The following is a 20,579-nucleotide window of genomic DNA, read 5'->3' on the forward strand; positions in this document are numbered from 1 at the left end:
TGGGTTAACATATTGTGACACTCCAGTTTTACACATTCACAGTGAGGTATGAGCCAGAAGATAAAGGAACAGAGAAGATAAGGTTACAAAACAAGGGGGATAAGGCTATAGTTGTAATTTACATGGTATTTATAGCTGAAAGTGCATAGGATTATGGGTGTTTTGATTATGTGAAAATACTGCAATTCTAAACATTAGAGAAGTTCTCCAATACTGAATGTCACACTTGCCTTGGCTAAAAACGCACAAACACGAGCAGGAGTGAAACAACAACAAAAATTGAGATTATAAAACATCAATGTACAGTTCGAGCCATTCAACTGATAATGGCCGAGCTCTGCAATGCCTTGAGCACATTACGAAGAGGTCGAGATGAGACACAACCATGTTGTGCTGCTACTACTTCTATGAAAAATCAAATTATATTCCAATGAGGAACATAAATGCTTCGAATATTTTCAAGATGTCATGTTGGCCGAATGAATAATATAGCGAGGTGTCAAGTGACTGATCATCGGGTCTTTCTTTTCTATCGGGCCAATTGCGAAAATGCCTCTTGTGTGCAAGTAAAGTCAATTTAGTTCACCAGCAGAAATTTGTCCACAGCTTTGATATACAGGTAAGTGCCCATGTATGCACTTGCCTTCTGTCCACAATTGAGTCATGCCTATAGAGTTGTTCACTTCCCTTTAACCAGACTTCGACCTTTTACGCATTACAGTGTTGAAACAGATTCAAGCAGGTCTGGGTTGGGAATGATGTCATTGGGGAGTGGACACTTGATAAGGTACAATCATTGACTGATCCAATTTAGAAAAAAAAAAAAAAGGGGGGGGGGAGAAGAAAAAAAAAAGATAAAAAAAACAACAACAATATTTTTTTTCTAAAACTAAATATGACAGAATTTAGAATAGGGATGCACAATATTTTTGGCACAGAAAATGTTTTTGCCAAAAATGACCAAAAGTGAATTTTTAGTTTCGGATGAAAAGGAAGTTTTTTTAACAAAAAATTAAAAAGGCTTCTGAAAGAACAATGTTGCGATGTCACATATGAAGTGAGGCGAGCTGTGAAAAGCAAGCTTTCACGTGTGGGTTGTGCACTACTCGGGTGCTTCTTTTCGTCACACAAGAAGGAAGGAGATTGAGATCAAATTGAGAGCACTGCAAATATATTTCCAATAAGACTTCTTCTATATGACTTTGTTGCCTAACTGATCTTAAATTACTTTTTGGGTCGTTTTATGAGAATTTAATAAATGAAACACTTAACATTAGCATCTAGTAATATAGGTGTCAGTTATTTATCAATTTATATTGTACAGTTTTGGCACGTCTGTGGAACATAAGTATTCTATTCATACAGTTTCATAACTGAATTTTGATGGTGTTTAAATTTATTTTTTCGGCCAAGTGTTTCCCACATTTACATTTCAGTGCATCCCTACTTTCAAATATGACTTTTCTACCTTACATCATCCAGTGAAAAACAATTACAGGCATAATATCATGCTCAATTTTCCATACTAACTGAATTTAAGACAGCACATGACATAGCAAAGAGTGTGTCTGTATAAATATGGATATGGATGAGCACACATGTTTGGCATAAGTGAGCATTTAAATTCCCAGCCAACTCTCCGTCCTGCAACCCAGAAGATAAGCGGCAAGGATCATGCCAGAAACAGAATAATGATCCTGGAAGCAAATCAATGTTTCACAGGCTTGGCATCAGGACTTGACACTATCTATCCCCCCCTAAGCCTTATAGTGAAACTGCTACTTAACCACAAGCCACTACAAATATTCGGCAAAACATTTTGTGTTCTTAGAATGACAGATGCATGGAATGCTTTCATCATCTGGACAGCCAGCCACGCGCTCTTCTAATTAAGCTCTTCTCTTTAATGATTTAAGTCTCGAGAAAGTCCAGCCAAAGACTAAGAGACTGTGGTTGGAGGGGGTTTAAAGAAGCTTGGCTTGTAGCCGACACACAAGCACAACTGAAATGCAATAAAGCAGTATGTTGTGACAAAAATGTTCCATTATAAAATACTGCAAGACTAATTACTTTTTGGGAAATTGCAAAGTAAATCATTGCATTTTTTCCCATGGAAATATGGTACATCCTAAAATGTTTTTCAAACAGTAAAACCCCTGATTACAGTGTCCCTTCCTTACAAGGTTTTCCGGTTACAATGTGGAACAGATTCTTTCTTGTGACCAAAGTCGTGCAAAAGTCAAAGTCTGCAGTGTTTACAGGAGTCACATTTTAACATCCCTGTCTGTCATTGGTCAACGTCATATAAAATGTCTGCCTGATATTTGTTTGTATCTCGGCATCAATAAAATGTCGATATGCTATTGGCTAAACTCCCTCCCATAATGCCTCTACTTGTTTAGCTTAGAATCTCGTGTGTTTCTTAAACGCTTTGAAGATATTTGCAATACAATACGGTATTTTTTTCTATTACAGGGGTGGAGAACTTTTTTGACCCAAAGAGCCATTATAACAAAATACTTTAATACTGATTTCTTTTTTTTTTTTTGCGAGAGCCATAATTAAAACAAAACTCAGAAAAATTGCTAAACCTGCTCTTCAGACAAAACCTAACTTTCAGCGCTTTTTATTTCACTGTCAGACATAAGATAATTTGATTAAATTTATGAAATAAGAAAAATGCCAGAGCCTGAGTCCTATATCAACAAATGAACCACTTTAAACTAGTCTCCCCCCCCGCAATTACTTAAGATCATTGAGGCTCAATTTGAACTTCATTCTTGGACGGTTTTGGTCTTCTTTGAAAGGTAACTCTGAGGTTTTGTCCCAAACTGAAATAATTACTACAAGTGCTACAAACATTGAGAAATCTGAGTTGGAATACACAGGAATAGAAGGATTTTTATTCTCGCCTTAATTTTGTTTGCAATGAAATGCCTGCAAAAAAGTGTAGCATTGTCATCTTAGCTGGAAAACAGGTGAGACAATAGCTTGAAGCATTAACTAGTCCCTTGTCAAATTTGATCACAAAATTAAAAACTAAACATTGTATTTTACACAATTTTATAATGGTAGGACATTGTGAAAGGGTTTTATATCTTTGACTTCTATTTCTAAATGTGAATCCATGATTGTGCACGCTTGCGCGTAATAATGGTGCGTAATAATGAATCACGTTCGGCTTTGTGCATGTTTACGTTCAGCTCTGATTAGAACACACACCGTATAATGTGTACATATTTACATTAGGAATTCATTGGCTAACCGATGTGTTTATCCACATTTGTCAGTCACTATTGGCAAAAGATTTTTGAAGCTGAATTGGTCATGACAATGTTTTTAATACAGGCCCTCACAGGGCACAGGCTAAGGAACGTGAAAAAAAGAAGCTTACAATTTGCCAAGAGTGGTTTTAATCACAGGGTCAGGGGCTAATGGAAGTTTTAAAAATAATCTGACGAGTCTTGTTTTTTTTAAAGGGGATTAATAAAGCCAAACAGACGAATACAGCGAAGCTCCTCAAACATTACATGAATACATTTAGGTGGATTTTTAACTGTCGGCATTATTGTGTGATTTGGAGTACATATTTTACACGGATGGATTCCCTAGACTAGTGAATGTAACCACACCATATTTACAGGGAATTGTATCATGAACAGAGGGCCGTCAGATCATTAAGGGGTTAATATTGTATCCTAGGGGATTTACTGTATCTGCTAAAGGCGGCTTATGATAGGAATAACACAAAAGGCCCCTAGGCCACAGTTTGGATAGTTTTAGTTATAACCAAACACTCAAAACAAGATTTTTTTTTTTCTTTTAAGTCTTACCATGTTTATCCCGGAGTGCCAAGTGAAATCTCGTTGTAAACAATGTAAGACTACATTGTAATCAATGACAAAAAAAGACCATTCTATTTTTTTTTTCACCTACCAAGAGTATTGACTGATTAATACCATTGACTAACTGACCAAACACTTTTGGATAAATCTGCTTCATAAACACCTTATCATGTTGCAGCGGCTAAATATAGGCTATCTCGTACATTGTGTTGTGGCTGCTGTGTGACTCACTCGAGTTGTTCAGGCTTAAGAACACAGTCAAAGGAAAAGTGGATTTTTCTTTAATCCAATTTCACCCACGAGGCAAATCAGCTAAAGTCCATGGATCCTAGATCCAGCCATTCTTGTCTGGACACGGCAGAAAGACATTCTATAAACATCGACCTTGAGTTTCTATGCTTGAGTTATGCAAAACAATGGGCAGTAAATTATTGACACTCTTTGAGAAAAAAATATTTATTTAATATATTTTAAAGAATGGTAAGGGCACATTTCATAATAACGACAACCTCTTTTAAAATCAAAAGCCATGTTACATAATTTCATCTTATTTAGCAAAATGTTTTGGAATTATGAATTACAGCCTACTACAACCACTAGCGAAAAGTATGGAATCACCAGTCTTGGGCAAGACCTCACTAAGACATTTTATTCTGTAGTTAAAACTCAGATCACAAACATGAAACAATCGTAAGGTCATTCCAGAGTGCAACATATTGGCATTTAGAGACACTAAAATAAACGAAGAAACAGCATTGCAATAGTCAGTAAATGTTATTTTTATAGAGTGAGTGCAGGAAAAAAATATGGAATCATGAAAAACAAACAAGAAATAACAATCAAAACATATCACTAGTATTTAGTTGCACCACCTTTGACTTTTATGACAGCTTGTGGTCTCTCAGGCATGGATTTGATGAGTGATAAACAGTATTCTTTATCAATCTAGTGCCAACTCTCTTTGATTGCAGTTGTCAGACCATCTTTGCAGGTCGGAGCCTTTTTTTTCAATTTCCACCAAAGGTTTTCAATTGGGTTGAGATCTGGGCTGTTTGCAGGCCATGACATTGACTGGATGCGTCGTTCTCCAAGGAATGCTTTTACAGTTTTTGCTCTGTGGCATGATGCATTGTGATCTTGGAAAATGAGTTCACCATCCCCACATATTTTATCGATTGAAAGGTATAAAAAAGCTGCCCAAAATGTCAAATGCCATATGCCCAGTGCCTTTGCCTGACATGCAGCCCCATATCATTAAGGACTGTGGGAATTTTGATGTTTTCTTTCGGCAGACCTCTTTGTAAATCTTACCGGAACAGTACCAAACAAAAGTTCCAGCATCATCACTTCGTTCAATGCAAATTCGTGACTTATCACTGAAGATAACCTTCATACAGTCATCCAAAGTCCATGATTGCCTCTCCTTAACCCATTGCAGTCTTGTTCATTTTTGTTTAAGGGTGAACGATGGTTTCCTTTTAGCTTTCCTATAAGAAAATCCCATTTCCTTTAGGCGATTTTTCAGTTTGGTCACATACATTGACTCCAACTTCCTCCCATTTCCTCTTCATTTGTCTTGTTGTGCATTTTCTTCGATCCAGCTGACTGAACAGCCCATATCTTTGGCAACCATAAGAGTAGAGCTACCTTCTTCAAGAACTTTGACGATCCTGTCTTTGGACTCAAGAGACATCTTTCTTGTTGGAGCCATGATTCTTGCCAATCCACTTAGTCCAGGAGTCTTTCAAGGTGGGATAACTGCACCGTTTTTAACTGCTGACTAACGAGCAGACTTAATCTAAGCCAGGTGACAAATTAAAGAAAGGAAATTGACTGGATGTGTCCTTTTTTCTACTCAAAATTCCCTGATTCCAAATATTTTTCCTCAGAATTGAGTGATTCCGTATTTATTTCACTTCATTTTTTTCTATAAAAGTAACATTTACTGACCATTGCAATGTTTTTTTTTTAATTTCTGTTAGTGTTTCTGAATGCCAATATGTTGCACTTTGGAATGACCTTACGATTGTTTCCTGTTTGTGATCTGAGTTTTTTCCACTGAATAAAATGTTTGAGGGCTTGCCCAATTCTGGGGATTTCATACTTTTTTGCTAGGGTTGTAGTATGGTTATTCATGATATTTTAATATTTTGAGATTTTTTTTTGTTTTAGCCATAATCTGCAATATATTGTATGTATAATATTTGAGTTACATTTTAATGATTTAAAAAAACATATATAATTTGCTCAAATTAAATTTAAGAAAATGATGAACTCATCAAAATATTCTCATTTTTTGAGACAGTCCTGTATATATTTGACTGTTATTTAGCAAAATGTTACACTAATTTCTATTAGACTTCCTTGCATCTGTTGCATTTTGGCACTCTTGAGATTCCATAGTGAACTACTATGAAAAATGAATAAAATCCCCCAATGTAAATCTTCATAAGCAGTGACTGACACTTTAAACAAACAACCCCCACAAATACGTCAACAATTCATCATTGTTGTCGAAAAGAGAAAAAGAGCGAGCCAGTGACAGACTTAAGTCCTCAACTCTCTTACGACACATTGTTCTATTATTGTGAGCTTTGAAGACAAAAATCCTCTCTGCAGACAATAAAAAAGAAACTCGTGTTTTCTCATAGTATGAGAGAGCGGGACTTTTCACTGACTCCTGCTCTTAAAAGTCTTAGTTTGAACACAGCCAAGGACGGGAAATCCTACCCATTCCCCAAAGCCCCCCATTGTCTGCATGTCCTTGTCCACTAATGTCCAATAATTGCATGCCTAGCTTGTATTGTTATAGTCACAACATAAGCAAAAAGCTACGACCGAATCAACAATACAAAGCGAGCATCCTGTCATCTCTTATGTAAACCTCAGCTACTGCTGTAGAAGCATCAACATTCCTATTAGGGATGCACAATAATTATCAGCTGGATAACAGCAAAATATAGCATCAGTTTTTGGCCCAAAAGGAACAAGAGCCAATAGTTCGAGACTTGATGCCACGCTCTAATATTTCTCATTGTTATTATTAATATTCACGCATTTATAAGCCTTATTTGAATCAATTTTGATTGAGTAAACTAAGTACTGTAATTCCTTGTTTTTGATTTGTGAAATGTTTTTTTCTGTGATACCTGTCTGAATGTTAATAACAAAACATATGTTTTTAGAACATTTTTTTCTTTAAAGAAGGTTAAGACAAAGTTGATGGTGGTGGGAAAACTATAGTCTATAGTCCGTGGGCCAGGCTCATTAATTTGGCACCCAAACAAAAATATAAATACAGTGCATCCGGAAAGTATTCACAGCGCTTCACCTTTTCCACATTTTGTTATGTTACATCCTCATTCCAAATTGTATTAATTTAATCTCTTATCTCAAAATTCTACACAAAATACTCCATTATGACAATGTGAAAAAAAATTTTTTCTTTTTTTTTTTTTTTTTAACTTTTTTGAATTGATTAAAAATAGAAAACTAAGAAATCACATTTACGTAAGTATTCACAGCCTTTGCCATGAAGCTCAAAATTGAGCTCAGGTGCATCTTTTTTCCACTGATCATCCTTGAGATCTTTCTACAGCTTAATTGGAGTCCACCTGCAGTAAATTCAGTTGATTGGACATGATTTGGAAAGGCACACACCTGTCTATATCAGGTCCCACAGTTGAGTGTGCATGTCAGAGCACAAACACCAAGCCTGAAGTCAAAAGAACTGTTTGTAGACCTGCAAGACAGGATTGTCTTGAGGCACAAATCTGGGGAAGAATACAGAAAAAAATCTGCTGCTTTGAAGGTCCCAATGAGCACAGTGGCCTCCATTATTCGTAAATGGAAGACATTTGGAACCACCAGGACTCTTCCTAGAGCTGGCCGGCCTTCTAAACTGAGCGATCGGGGAAGAAGGGCCTTAGTCAGGGAGGTGACCAAGGACCCGATGGTCACTCTGTCAGAGCTCCAGCGTTTCTCTGTGGAGAGAGGAGAGCCTTCCAGAAGGACAACCATCTCTGCAGCAATCCACCAATCAGGCCTGTATGGTAGAGTGGCCAGACGAAGGCAACTCCTTAGTAAAAGGAACATGGAAGCCCGTCTGGAATTTGCCAAAAAGCACCTGAATGACTCTCAGACCATGACAAACAAAATTCTCTGGTCTGATGAGACAAAGATTGAACTCTTTGGTGTGAATGCCAGGCGCCATGTTTGGAGGAAACCAGGCACCGCTCATCACCAGGCCAATACCATCCCTACAGTGAAGCATGGTGGTGGCAGCATCATGCTGTGGGGATGTTTTTCAGCAGCAGAAACTGGCAGACTAGTCAGGATAGAAGGAAAAATGAATGCAGCAATATATAGAGATATCCTGAATGAAAACCTGCTCCAGAGCGCTCTTGACCTCAGGCTGGGGCGAAGGTTCATTTTTCAGCAGGACAACGACCCAAAGCACACAGCCAAGTTCTTAAAAGATTGGCTTCAGAACCACTCCGTGAATGTCCTGGAGTGGCCCAGCCAGAGTCCAGACTTGAATCCGATCGAACATCTCTGGAGAGATCTGAAAATGACGTCTCCCATCTAACCTGATTGAGCTTAAGACTTATTGCAAAGAAGAATGGGCAAAACTGCCTAAAGATAGGTGTGCTAAACTTGTGGAATCATATTCAAAAAGACTTGAGGCTGTATTTGCTGCCAAAGGGGGATCAACAAAGTATTAAGCAAAGCCGGTGAATACTTATGTAAATGTGATTTCTTAGTTTTCTATTTTTAATCAATTAAAAAAAAGAAAAAAAAAATTCACATTGTCATAATGGAGTATTTTGTGTAGAGTTTTGAGATAAGAGATTAAATTAATACAATTTGGAATGAGGCAGTAACATAACAAAATGTGCAAAAAGTGAAGCGCTGTGAATACTTTCCGGATGCACTGTATATTTGTATTAGGGCTGCACAATTAACCTAAATGTTATCTATATTACGATGTGACATATTGTAATAGTGTGAACGCAAAAAAATGTTTTTTCCCCCAAGGGTTCATAGTTCCAGTTAATTTTTTGAGTGATGGAGTGTTTGGCCAACAAGAAATGACACAGTTCGTGGTTTAACAGCGCCAGCAGATGAGAAGCAGGTTTTAATTGCGAGGCAAAGTTTGCAAGAAGTGTGTGCACAACTTTGATAGGCTAGTGTAAGCTGCGAATCAGTCAAACAGCCCTTGCACAAATGGCCACCAGCGTTATGGTGTTCATAAGAATTTCTCTCCATTGAAGTTATTACTGACAAAGTAAGTATTTATAGCTTCATTGATAAAGTCAATCTTATAGTTATAGTCTCTCCAACACTTATTTTTAGACACGTTTACCCAAGCTGTATGTGATGGTATTCGTAAAATGATTTAATTTGTTGTTTTTATTTTTTTGCTAAACCTAGCATGAACTACCACCCACAATGCCTTTCTCTTCATTTCTAAAAAACAACGTATAACATATCAAGTATCCTACTCCAGAGGCAGGATTTTATCGGTATGAAAAAACTGTTATCAGGCATCCCTAATTATGATCAAAGTGTAGCTCTCTACGCCAAGTCCCACTGTCTACTCAACACATTCCAAGTCAATCAAAGACGAAAGAGCGTGTCCTCGTTCAAGGATGAGATAACATAATTCGGTATTCAGGCCCAAATGTTCCTGCAAAAAAATGCCTCCAATTTCACAAAGAATGCATGCCACACAAAACCTATTTCGGAAATGAAATGATGTGCATTTATATAGCGCTTTTCAAGTCAATGATTTCCCAAAGCGCTTTACAATGTGCTCCACATTTCCCAATAGCGGCCTTGCAGCCATATAAGGCGCTAACCTGCTTATTGGGGATATTAGGGGGTTCAGTGTCTTACCCAAGGACACTTCGACATGTAACACGGACGAGCCAGGATTCGAACTGGGATCTCTTGATCCCAAGACGAGCTCTACCTCCTGAGCTACTGCCGCCCCTGCTGTCAGCTACTGTTAATGAAACGTTCAGAATTTAGTTTGTTTTAAACACTTATCTGCTAATCTCCCTCAAAAGCAGGCCAGACGTGAAAATAAAGAAGAAGATAAAAAACAATTACTGGCGAGTAATCTTGAGTGCGTAATCTGGTGACGACAGAAGGTGACCTAAATTATTTAGCGCCGGATGAAAGGATGCGTTGGGTTTTGCTGAGAGTGTTGTAACAGTAGACGCAGAGAGGCAGGATGCAAGTGAGCATGACAAAACCATCGTTACTTAAGCGTCATCCTTGCGGCATTTTCTATAAGAAGGTAATGGGGTGGAATCACAGCCCGAAACCTCTGGAGGGCAAGATCACTCTTTACCGTAGCTAACAGTCGATGGCATCAAAAGGGAAATGGCAAAACCCAGCACAAGGCGTCTTTTGGACGTATACGTTTGGATCATTTTGTTTTAAACCACAAACAGGGGAAGTATTGTACAAAATATCAACATAACAACTGGGTCAATTTGTTTAAAACCACCCCAAAATTGGATGTTTTTGTTTCAAAATCCCCCCCAAATAGTGTTGTCTCTGAAAAAAGGAATACAGTAGACAGGGCATATCAATCATTCGGCCAGTTGGATGATTCAATCTTGCCCACCATAAATTTCTGAATACATCAAAAAAAGAAGCGAGTCTCTAGTTAATTTCTATAAAAAGTTATAGTTTTTTTTAATAAATGCAAACCAAACACCGTATTTACTGCACTATAAGGTGCACCTAAAACGCTTACATTTTTTTCAAAAGCTGACCATGAGCCTGATATATAGATCAATGTTGAGTCGCAACAGATCTCGCAACTACGGTAAGCAGCCGCGACTCGATAGAGGCAATGCATGCTGGGATATATATATATATATATATATATATATATACATACATATACTGTAAATTCCGGACTATAGAGCGCACCTGATTATAGGCCGCACCCACCACATTTTAAGAGGAAAACCGATTTTGTACATACACAAGCCGCACCTGTATATAAGCCACATGCGCCCACATTTAAACACGTGGGGTTTGGGGTTATCGGTCAGTTCATAATACGCTACAAAGCCTAGGAGCCGGGACATGAGATCAGTTCACCCGGAGGGGGGAGCCGGAGCTACACTGTGGGAGTCCCGGCAGCAACGGCCTGGGTTGTGGAACCCAGAAGGGAGAGGACCCACGTAGAATGGAAAGGACCCACACAGAGGACTGGAAGAATGCTGCTTGGGAGGGTGGGATGGCAGAGCTATGCCCTTGCACAATAGTATTGCCTTTTACACGCTGGTTAACTACTGTTAAAAGAAAATAACTCTGAAATTGTTTAATTGATGTTGAAAATGTCAGGAAAAAATGTTAAAACGTCATATCGTCACGTCATATTGTCAAATATAAAAAAAAATGTGAATATGCTTGATGGCTGTGTTTTGCTGCTGTTGGTGTCAGTGGATTTGTTCAGACCGAGGACAATCGACTTTGGCCTGGACGGATCTATTGACACTAACAAAGATGTTATATAATGAAATTGTGAATATGTTTGATTTTCGAGAAGGTTTGTTCAAACCTCACTTTGTGTTTGCTGTTAAAAACGTAATATTGGAATATAATATTGTGAATGTGCTTAATTGCTGTTGAGATTGTCATGATTGTTTTCTGTTTTTAGTGTCAATAAATTTGTTCAAACCAAAAAAAAAAAAAAATGAGATCAGTTCTCGGTGAGGGGCAGACGCTCCCCTACCTATGACCATTGGCTTAATGCTAGGTCCTTAGCTTGGCCTTAAGTACTTAGTTGTGCCGCTTAGCTTGGTCTTGATACTAGCTTTGATTTTTGCATTCCGGAGATGGAATAGGAGTTTGCTCTGTCCACTCCACGCATCGGCCCGGTATTGCAGTACCTCCGGGAACGGTGCATTCGCAATGATCGCAACAAGGCTTTTGGGCTAGGAACTTAGCTTGGCCTTTTAGCTGAGAGTAAGTGTCCCGACTCCTAGGCTTTGTAGCGTATTATGAACTGACCGATAACGGATAATGAATAATGAATAACGAAGATAGATAAATAACCCTTAAAAACCCCAAAACCCCACTTACTCTCAGCCAAAAGGCTAAGCTAAGGTCCTAGCCCTAAAGCCTTGCTGCGATCATTGCGAATGCACCGTTCCCGGAGGTACTGCAATACATTTAAACATGTAACAGTTAAAGTTCACAGTCCAAAAATCACAGCCGGCAAAATGAACGGAAAATGATACCGGTACTTAAGGTTTGATGCAGACCCTCAGAGTCCAGGTCTCAGTCCAAGGAAAATAGTGTATATTTCCAAAGATAAGGGTGGGAAAAATATATCAGATGAACACATTTACTCATGCAACTCCTTTTTCTTTTACCAACTTTTTACCCCCTCTTCTTTCTTCTTGTCTGTCCCTCACCTTTAGCGGTCCCCACTTGAACTCGGCACCGCGCGTTTGTTCCGCCCTTCATTTTTTGTTCATCCGTGCTAAACATCAGAATAAGTGTCTAAAATAAATGCAGGGTTGAACGTTTGGGAAAAAAGTAGCGGCTTATAGTCCAAAATTTACGGTATATATTATTGGAGTTTATTTTACTAACCAATGAGTCATTGATCATTTGAATCGGTCGCTTTTGGCTAAAATTATTCACAGGTAAAGGAGGCGGGTCCTTTTTACCATTTACAGACTCGTATAGGGTAAAACGGCGTAAAACAAAGCCTGCAATTGGTTGAAAAGCATGTGGATCACAATTTAGGTTGGTGTAAGGCCTAGAAAATATAATTTTACTGCTATAGTCTGTTTATTTGTAGACGGGAATTAACAGGCTAAACAGACAGTTAGCAACAAGCAACGTCCATCAATTCTGGGATCCTTTTTGGCAATTTTTTTTTGGTGGCATTATCGTTTTGGGGTGTATAACTATCTCAGATGTAGGGAAACCATGATTGTGTACTATCATTGACTGTGATGGCTGCAAGATGAGCTACCCCGGCATAATATTTTTCAGGTATCTTGTTTCAGACTGATCGTAATGTTTCTGTGATACGTACATCTTTAAATGGTCAGCATATCTTGAATCCCAAGAGTTTAAGCTTTCCAATGATAAGTGGCATGACGTATAATAGCGACTGGTGACATATGTGTCTGAGACACGTATTTGCTTCTCAACAGTCAACGTTAAGGGGTTAATAAAGTTTGACTGACCTATCTGACTGTTTTGTTCATGTTCTACTTCAGGTGAGCCTTATGTATGGAAAATATATGACAAAAGAGTATTTTTTGGTGGTCCGCCTTTTAATTTGGTGCGCCGAATAGTGCAGAAAATACGGTAATCTCTCCGGCGACAACAGTATTGAGTTTGTATAGCGTGGTTTGTTGGTTGAGGTGTAAAACTGCATTCACTCAACTGTTAAAGTAAACCAGTTAACACATTCAATGCTATTGTTAGTAAACAAATTTATTGTGTTTAGAAAATATCCCTTGTCCTTCGTGGTTATAATATGTAGGGTAGGTTACTAATTTAGACTGAATGATAAAGCATAATACTGAAAAACAAAGCTAAAAATTTGGAGTCGACACTTTTTTCTGATTTGCTCCCACCTCAGAACAGAAAATCTGGATCTGGCCCCAGAGCAAACAGAGTTCGACATCCTTGCGGTAGACCCTGGGATACGACAACCCCACCGTAGGTTTTTCACTTTACAGTCTTTAATAAGATGTTTTTGACCCCATTTTACAAAATTTCCCCACTATACAACAGCAACAACAAATTATTTTGTGTGCTAAAACTGGAAAAGCCTGTCTGCTATTGTTTGTGTCACAGCATCATGAAAATGCTAATATGCAAAAGCTGAACTACCACCCACAATGCCTTACTCTTCATTTGTAAATACTTTGCAAGTCGGTAATACAATACTTATTTTTTTGTAGTGTATTTATTTGCTATGGGTCTCATTGCTTTCAGTGTTGCTCAATGGAGAAGCAAAAACCTTATAACCATGGAAACAAAGCTTCAAGTAATACAACAAAGACACAGAAATCACTACCCCCTCCAAGATTTTTAATCCACGGTTTCGTATGCCCAATGTATCTACCCACAACTTGACCAGCTCACAACAAAGCTAAATGAAAGTCAATCATATAAATATGTATAATCACTTAAATAGTACTTATCCTCAGTAGGGTGACGGGGGCGCTGGAGCCCATCCCAGCTATCTTCGGGCAGTGGGCAGGGGACAACCCTGAATTGGTTGCCAGCCCCACTGGCTGGGCACAAAGAGACATTCAACCATTCGCTCATTCACACCTAGGGACAACTTGGAACAGACAATCAACCTGACATGCATGTTTTTGGAATGTGGGAGGAAACCAGAGTGCTCTGAGGAAACCAACACAAGCACGGTGAGAACATGCAAACTCCACACAGGAAGGTTCGATCTCATGACCTCAGAACTGTGTCGCGCTAACCACTGTGCTGCCTTACTATATACAAATGTTTTAATGTTATTGTTCTTAACAAGGATATCGGGGTTTCTGAGCTAATTGCAATAAGTTTCCATCCTCTGCTATACCACAATTTCACTTTGAAAATTCAACCTCAGAACAGATTAACGTCCTACCCGAGGTGTCTACTGTGCAACATTTTGACAAAACTTGGTGGTATTTATAGCCCCAAAAAGTCATCTTTTAACTCTTTTGGTGCCATTACTTATAAATAAGCATTGTCCCTGAGGCTTTGGAGCTGCTGATCAGTATCAAGCCTCTTGGAATGGTTTCAGTATGATAAATCACCACTGGATGGCAGGAATGGCTAAGATCAAATCTTTGTCCAGACATCCAGGAGACCTCACTTCCTTGTGTTGCTCTACTGTATCCAGCGATTGAGAGTGTGTGAGCATTCCCTGAGTTACCAATATAATTTCATCACATGACCGGTTCATGGCCAAGCAAATTGCCCTTGTATGTATGAAAAGCATTGTGTAAAAGGCAAAGAAGTGAAAGTTCTGTTTGAAATGCATCCTTTCACAAAAGGTCATCTTTCTCTTCTTTCTTAGACACCAGTGTTTTCAAGACATTTAACAATGTTCAGCTGTTGTTTGCTAAACAATCGTAAAAGCTAGAAACGTTCTTTTTTCTAATCCAGTCCTAAAATGATTCTGTCGTGCATTGGTTAGCACGTTTGACTAACACGCAAATGCTCCCCGGTTCGAGACCGTGTGGAATCATACATTGGCTTGGAGAGGGATAGGGGACACCAAGTTGTGCTTGCCCAGGACACACCACAGAAAATGGTGCCCCTACGAACCTAGAAACGTTCACCGTTTTCTAAACCGGTCCTAAAATGATTCCGTAGTGTAGTGGTTAGCACGATTGACTAACACGATAACGGTCTACGGTTTGAGACCGTATGGAAACATATATTGGCCTGGAGAGGGATGGGCGACACCAGGTTGTGCTTGCCCAGGACACACCACAGAAAATTGTGCTCCTACGAACCTAGTCGTCAAGGGTTCCAACAAACCTCATACAGAACCACAGAAACTAGTAAAATGTACAGTATTATGTCTTTTGAAGGGCTCTAAAATGACGTTTTTTCAACTTTCACTCACTTTTCAAATATGACAACCTTTAGACTTAACCTTGGCGTCTTTTTAAGCATTTTCAACCAGTGTTTTCAGGGTGGGACAGCCCCGATGAACAATCGAAGCCGGAGGCTATGGAAAACGCACTTCCTCAACACTGTCCCTCCTTTCTCGGGTCACATGCGGCGTCGGCATGAGACTCAAAAATCTCAACGAAGGAAAATAAAATTGTAAAAAAAATGGAAGGATGACGAGGGAGATTATCTGTTAACGACTAACTAGCACGATCTTGTTGCATCAAATCCAACTCACCACGTTTTCTGCAAACAACGCTTAGTCTATTTTACCTGAATGCTTGGTGAAAATATTAATCGAGGGATCCGGAGCGTTAATCACAGCGGTCCTCCCCGGCGGTGTCCCGGTGTTGTTACAGCCGCCTTCCCGGGGTCTCCGCCCGCCGACGCTCCCCCGGTGCCCCTTATGGGACGCGTGGGGCTGTGGCGGTTGAAGTCCAGGCGGTGCGCCCTCGCGGCCTACCTGCTGTCCCATCCCGGGTAGTTTCTCCAACGGGACCGAGCGGTACCGGTTCACATTCCCCCTGGTCGGATAGCGTTCCTCAATCCGCCGCTAACTATCCCGCTATTAGCTCGCTTGGCTAGCGAGATAGCTGTTAGCGGTAATCACAGATATCCACAAGTTCATGAAAAAAGAAGCCACCACCCCACGCGTGACAGCGACACGCTATTCCACGGGGGGTTGGACGTCGTCCAGGTGGGATAAAATCAAGCGAAATGTGTTTTTTTTCTTTTTCTTTCAATAGACTTTCGCCGTAGTCCAGTCGCTGCGCGCCCCCTCTGACGCCGCCATCTTTACCGCAGAAGAGAAGATGTGTTGCACAAGGCGGCAGGGGGTTGCTCGGTTCTGTTAGCTTGGCTCTTCTCCCGGAGGTCGGAGTCCGAAACATCTCCGAGCCTTGGAGTTTGGACCGGAACCGAAGCCCCGAAAGCCCCCCATGTCCCGAAGAAAACGGTTCTGTAAAACCTCCTCCACACCCGAAAACTTTTCCTATTGTTGTACTATATGTTCAATTAAAGGGACAGTGTGTGGAGTTTGGCACCGCATAGTGGTAAAAAAAAAAATCATTCATTGAAAAAAATGTGGCTTTTAAAAAATTACATCCATTATACAAACATGCATCTTTTTTATACTTGTAGGTTGAGAAGTTTGTATTTATTTTACATAAAATGCGGCTCACGTAGGGGCTGACATCCTTGCCGACCATCTTGTTTCGACAGGTGCCCTGAAAAATATTTTTTCTTATCTTTTTTTTATTGTTTCCCCCATTTTTCCTGTTCTTTGATGTTTATTTTTCCTTTTCCTGTTTATGTTCTTGTTACTCTTTCTCTTCCTGTATTCTTTTCTTTGTTTTCCCTAAATTCTGTAGCTATGTTTTTTTCTTTATACTCATCTCTCATCTCATCTCATTAGCTGCACCGCTTATCCTCAGTAGGGTCGCGGGGGTGCTGGAGCCCATCCCAGCAATCATCGGGCAGTGGGCAGGGGACACCCTGAACTGGTTGCCAGCCAATCGCAGGGCACATGGGGACAGACAACTCACTCGCTCATTCACACCTAGGGACAATTTGGACCGGCCAATTCACCTGAAATGCATGTTTTTGGAATGTGGGAGGAAACCCACGCAAGCACGGGGAGAACATACAAACTCTGCACAGGAAGTCTGGAGCTGGATTTGAACCCACGCAGGAGGTTCCCAAGACATGAACTGTGCTGCACATGCGCTAACCACTGCGCCGCCGTGCTGCCCCTTCTTTATACTTTTTTTGTTAATTTTTCTTTTTCTTCTCTTCCTTTTTACTTTATTTTCTCTGTTTTTTCTTTTACTACTTTTTCACCTTCTTTCTTTCTCTTTTCATTTTGTTCTTTACTCTCCATTTTCTGCTTTTACTTTTCATTTTTTTAACTTTATTTCGATTCTTTTTTCCCCTTTTCATTTCGCTTTGATTTTTTTATTCATTTTTTTCTTGTTTTACTTCTATCATTTTTCTCTTTTTGTTTCTTTGTGAAATGCTCGTCAAAAAACTGAAAACTGCTCTTTGGTCACTTTGATTCTCTGTAGTTTGTAATCTTCCTTGTGATTCTTTAGCATTCCTTTATAGAGTGGTATATTTAATGGTAAAATAGCACGCACTGTCTCTTTAAATTTGATACTTCCACGAGTTAAAATATTTAAAAATGTTCGGCCCAGTAAAAAGTGATTGAAAAGAGGTCAAGGTTTAGCCCCAAAAACATTTCTCTATTTTTTTAAAACAAAAAACACGATAGAACAAATATTCTCATTAGAAAGGAAAAAAAAAAAGAAAATAAGCGAATGAGAGGAAGAGAAAAAGAGAGTGGGACACAGACAGAAAGAGGGAGAATATGTGAGAAACAAAAGAGAAATAGTGAGATGGGGGAAGAATAAGCGAAAGAAAGAAATCCAAAGAGAAAAAGAAAGGTAAGAAAAGGGGAGAAAGAGAATGGGGAAAGCAAGAGAGAGAGAGAAAAATAAAATGAAAAAAGGAAGAGAGCAAAAGAAGTTGAGACAGAAAGAAACAAAGAAGAACAAAGAAAGAGAAAAAGAGACACAGATAGTGAAAGAGAGATAGAGAGTGGGGGATAAAGAGAGAGGGAAAGAGACAAAGTGAGACAATACAAGTACAGCGTTTGTGAGAGGCACCTGGCTTTGACAACATCAAGTGGACATATTTCAACCTGCAGCTCGTTTTTTCTCTTGCGCTTCCCTCAGCGTTGTCTCATGGGCCAGATTCAATCCCTTAGTAGGCCTGATCCGGCCCGTGGGGCGCCTGTTTTACACCCCTGCTTCAGGGGAAGCTATTATGGAAAATAAATACTCAATTCTAAATCTATGTGTCTTTCAGGAGGAAAAACGCATGTTTATACAATAGTTCACGTATTTTACTTATTGTTAAAAATCAATATTTTTTTAAGGGTGACGTTTTTTCCCAAACTAGGATGCGCTAAATACACTGTCCCTTTAACAATATGACTTTTGGGGGATACATTTGGACCACCGTAGATGAGCTAAACACATCAATAAATATTTCAGGACTACATTACCCATTGTAGGAAAATATGTTTCGTTGGTCACCTTAACGGTGCTGTCCTCAGTTTTGAAATTGTGTACTCGTTGACACCGTTTTATGGCTTAACTCATCATTGGAGCCTCTTTCATGCTGCTTGTGTGGCGCAAGCAAAGACATTTAGAGGCACTTGGATACTTTTATCAAAAAGTTTTTATCTCTTAAATATTTTCTGGGGTTGGCGTTTGGACTGTATTTGAAACGGGCCTATTCTTACTTTCACCACTTTCATGCTCCTTTCCCCCCTGGCCTTTCCTGTTTTGTAATGGGTTTAGTGTCCTGAAACCTTGCTCTTTGAACTCAGTTGGGCCAGGTAAACACATACATAGAAGAAAGTATTCTACTTTCAACTTTTTGAAGACCTCATAACGACTCTACCCACCTGTAAATATATACAGGCATGAAAATGGCTCAGGGTTAAACAAGTTGAGAAGCGTGTGGGGGAAATACCCTATCTTTTCGTGTAAAACGCACACCCCTATTTTTCTATCAAAATTTGGTATAAAGATTTGTTTCATTTGCTTCAGCTCAAACTCTGCATTGAAAGTGAAAACGTTGAATATATTCAGCCATGATTTCAATAATTCATTTTCCAACTATGAACCCAAAACCAGCATCAAATTTACAATGTATTTATTGAATGTCCTTCAAAGTCAGATTCATCAACAGACACACCGAAACAGGGGTCTCACACTCGATTGAGTTGTGGGATGCTGAAGCTGCGCCAAATGGGGTTTTCCACAAAACAGTGCTGATAAAAACATTGCGCTTTTCTTAAAGGGACAGTGTTTTACATTTATCCACTAGATGTCACTAATGTGTAGTGCAACCAAAAGAGTCCAAGAAAGACTACATACTACAGAGACTGAAAGTGAGCAAAATGCACCCTTTTTCATCCAATTTTTACTCAGCCTTTCTCAAAGACAAAACAGGAAAAATACTTTATAAAGAATTCAAAATGGGGAAGAAGAAATACAGCCAAAAAAGAAAAACACTATTAAAAAAGAAAATTGGGAAAATAAAGAAATTGGAAAAGAAAAAATACATTTTCTCCCTTTATCCTTTTATTTTTTTGTGTTTCTCTTGGGTTTTCATTTTTATTTTACTTTATTTGCTTTAGTCCTACTTTTTGTCCTATTTCCTCTTTTCATTTTATTTCCTTTTTATTTTTTTTGTAAATATTATTCGTCGCCTTTTCAAAACTGTTAAGGGGTATTTTTGTCACTTTGGGTCTCCTTACTCTATTTTCTTCTGTTGGGCTTTTAGCTTTTGTTTTCGGTGGCACAGCAGAATACAGCAACATATAGTGGCAAAATAATACTCTTTCTCCTTTTAAAACCATCATCCAGGGCCGAGTTTTTGCACTGAAGAGTAGTTTTCCTCGTATTTGTTTCCATCTTTCAGGATACCCTTCTTTTTCCTCTATTGTCTAACATTAGTCTCTGGGACAGTGAATACAAATAGTTTGATCATGAAATAAAATCGAATGCGCTTTACACACAACTACAAACATCACTGATATGAATTCAAACGCACTCCTAAAGCGCCCGATTCATTTGGTTTTGGACTTCATAATGGAGAATTTCGTGAGATATTTTTATTTTCACCAGAAAATAGTGGTTAAAAAGACACCAATGTTTTACCCCAAAAACGTCTTTTTGGAGGACATTAAAAATACCTCTTTGTGGGATGTATTTGGATTATTTTAGACAAGGTGAGCAGCTATAAACAGCTATTTGGGGAGTAAATTTGGTCCACATCTGATGAACTCTACAAAGAATATTCAAACACTGTTGACCAAGCAAAAGCTGGTTGATAAGACGTAGAGGTTTCACCGAAAAGATGTCTTTTATTTGGACGTTAAAAATACTTTTTGTGGTATAAATGTGGACCATTAAACGAGGTAAACAGCTATCTTTGGACCAAATACATTTTCGTCCACGTCGGATGGACTCTCAGTACTTA

General features: G+C 39.0%; 1 protein-coding gene and 1 pseudogene across 1 annotated transcript in view; one reads left to right on the top strand and one right to left on the bottom strand.

Annotated features, from left to right (window-relative positions):
• abl2 (ABL proto-oncogene 2, non-receptor tyrosine kinase) overlaps positions 1–16,454 on the bottom strand; it is a 43,630-nt gene extending 27,176 nt beyond the window's left edge. Inside the window, exon 1 of the mRNA XM_088348986.1 lies at positions 15,801–16,454. Coding sequence (XP_088205112.1) covers positions 15,801–16,002 — 202 coding nt within the window. The 5' untranslated portion in view covers positions 16,003–16,454. The remainder of the gene's footprint in view (positions 1–15,800) is intronic.
• LOC148354765 (U2 spliceosomal RNA) lies at positions 11,665–11,783 on the top strand (annotated as a pseudogene).
• Positions 16,455–20,579: the final 4,125 nt, after the last annotated feature.

Source organism: Urocampus carinirostris, chromosome 12 (genome assembly GCF_059441175.1).
Source record: "Urocampus carinirostris isolate Australia breed hairy pipefish chromosome 12, RoL_Ucar_1.0, whole genome shotgun sequence".
NCBI lineage: Eukaryota > Metazoa > Chordata > Actinopteri > Syngnathiformes > Syngnathidae > Urocampus > Urocampus carinirostris.